The 1203-nt window shown below is 39.4% G+C and overlaps 1 protein-coding gene across 1 annotated transcript; it reads right to left on the reverse strand.

Annotated features, from left to right (window-relative positions):
* Positions 1 to 244: 244 nt before the first annotated feature.
* Positions 245 to 1203, reverse strand: LOC118757042 (the record flags this gene model as incomplete). Its single annotated transcript, XM_036491771.1, is given in 2 exon segments — positions 245 to 616; positions 681 to 1203. Coding segments are annotated over 2 exon segments (327 nt in total). The 3' UTR covers positions 245 to 611.

The following is a 1203-nucleotide window of genomic DNA, read 5'->3' on the forward strand; positions in this document are numbered from 1 at the left end:
AGGCTTTTCAACTATCTGTACATTGTTGACCCAGTCAGTGGGGTAATCCACGTGTGCGATGATTCCATCCTGTACCATTTTATCAAGTTGCGACTTCAATCTATCTAACAATGACATTGGTATCCGTTTCTTATAGTGCAGGACTGGTTTGGAGTTTTCTTTCATATTTATTACGAATTTTCCCGGAAATTTACCCAACCCCTCAAAAACAACACGATTATTTTGCAAAAACTCCTCCCTTGTTTGTGACAAGCACACGACCGACCCTACATCATTTCGCCTTACCAATCCGAATCTTTCACATGACTCGAGTCCTAGAATCGGTTCGCACACGTCATCGACAACAATAAAGTGAGACGACTGTTCCGTATTTGACTGTTCATCCAAACATTTTAATTTAACTGTTCCGAGAACACTTACTTTATTTCCATTATAATCATAAACCGAATAATTTTCATTTTTGTTTTCTAATCTTATTCCAAAAGTTTTAAATATCCTGGCCGGAATGCAGTCCACATCCGATCCTGTATCAAGCTTAAACCTAACCAATTTATTCGCTATTCGGTATTCCTTGTGCCATCGCTTCCTCTCATTTCCAACATAGTTTGAATTTATTCTATAAATACAATCTACCATAATAAACCTATTCGCACTTTCATCAATGTTTTGTACAAAATTACCTGTGCCTTCCCAGTTGAGGGAGTGTTGCTGTTGTTTTACATGATTATAGCAGCTGTCCGGTTTCGTTCCTTTGTTGCCCGTTTGCTTTCCTTTTGATTTGCACCAACGTTGGAAATGACCTTTGCGTCCACATGATCGGCAATTGATATCTCTAGCTTTGCATGTTTCCAAATGCCTTGCTGCGAAATCGCCACCACAGTTATAGCAACGACGTGCTACTGCGTTGACTGTTTCCTTTGGCTCCTGTTCAGCCACACTGTTAACACTTGTTTGACTAGTTGTGTTCAACAACGCCTTATGTGCATTTGCAGCCTCATACATCTTGCACGTTTCAATGACTTTCTGCAATGACTCATCCTTTCCTTCCAATTACTTCAATTGTAACGTCTTGTCATGCACACCAATGACAATTCGTTCCTTCAACATACGATCATTGTATGATTGTCCATCCAATTTGTATTCACAAAACTCGATCTGTTTTCGAAGCTCTGTTTCAAACTCAACAAAAGGCTGCTTTTCTTT

This window comes from Rhagoletis pomonella, unplaced genomic scaffold (assembly GCF_013731165.1).
Source record: "Rhagoletis pomonella isolate Grant_MI unplaced genomic scaffold, Rhpom_1.0 Rhpom_scaffold_13894, whole genome shotgun sequence".
Lineage (NCBI taxonomy): Eukaryota > Metazoa > Arthropoda > Insecta > Diptera > Tephritidae > Rhagoletis > Rhagoletis pomonella.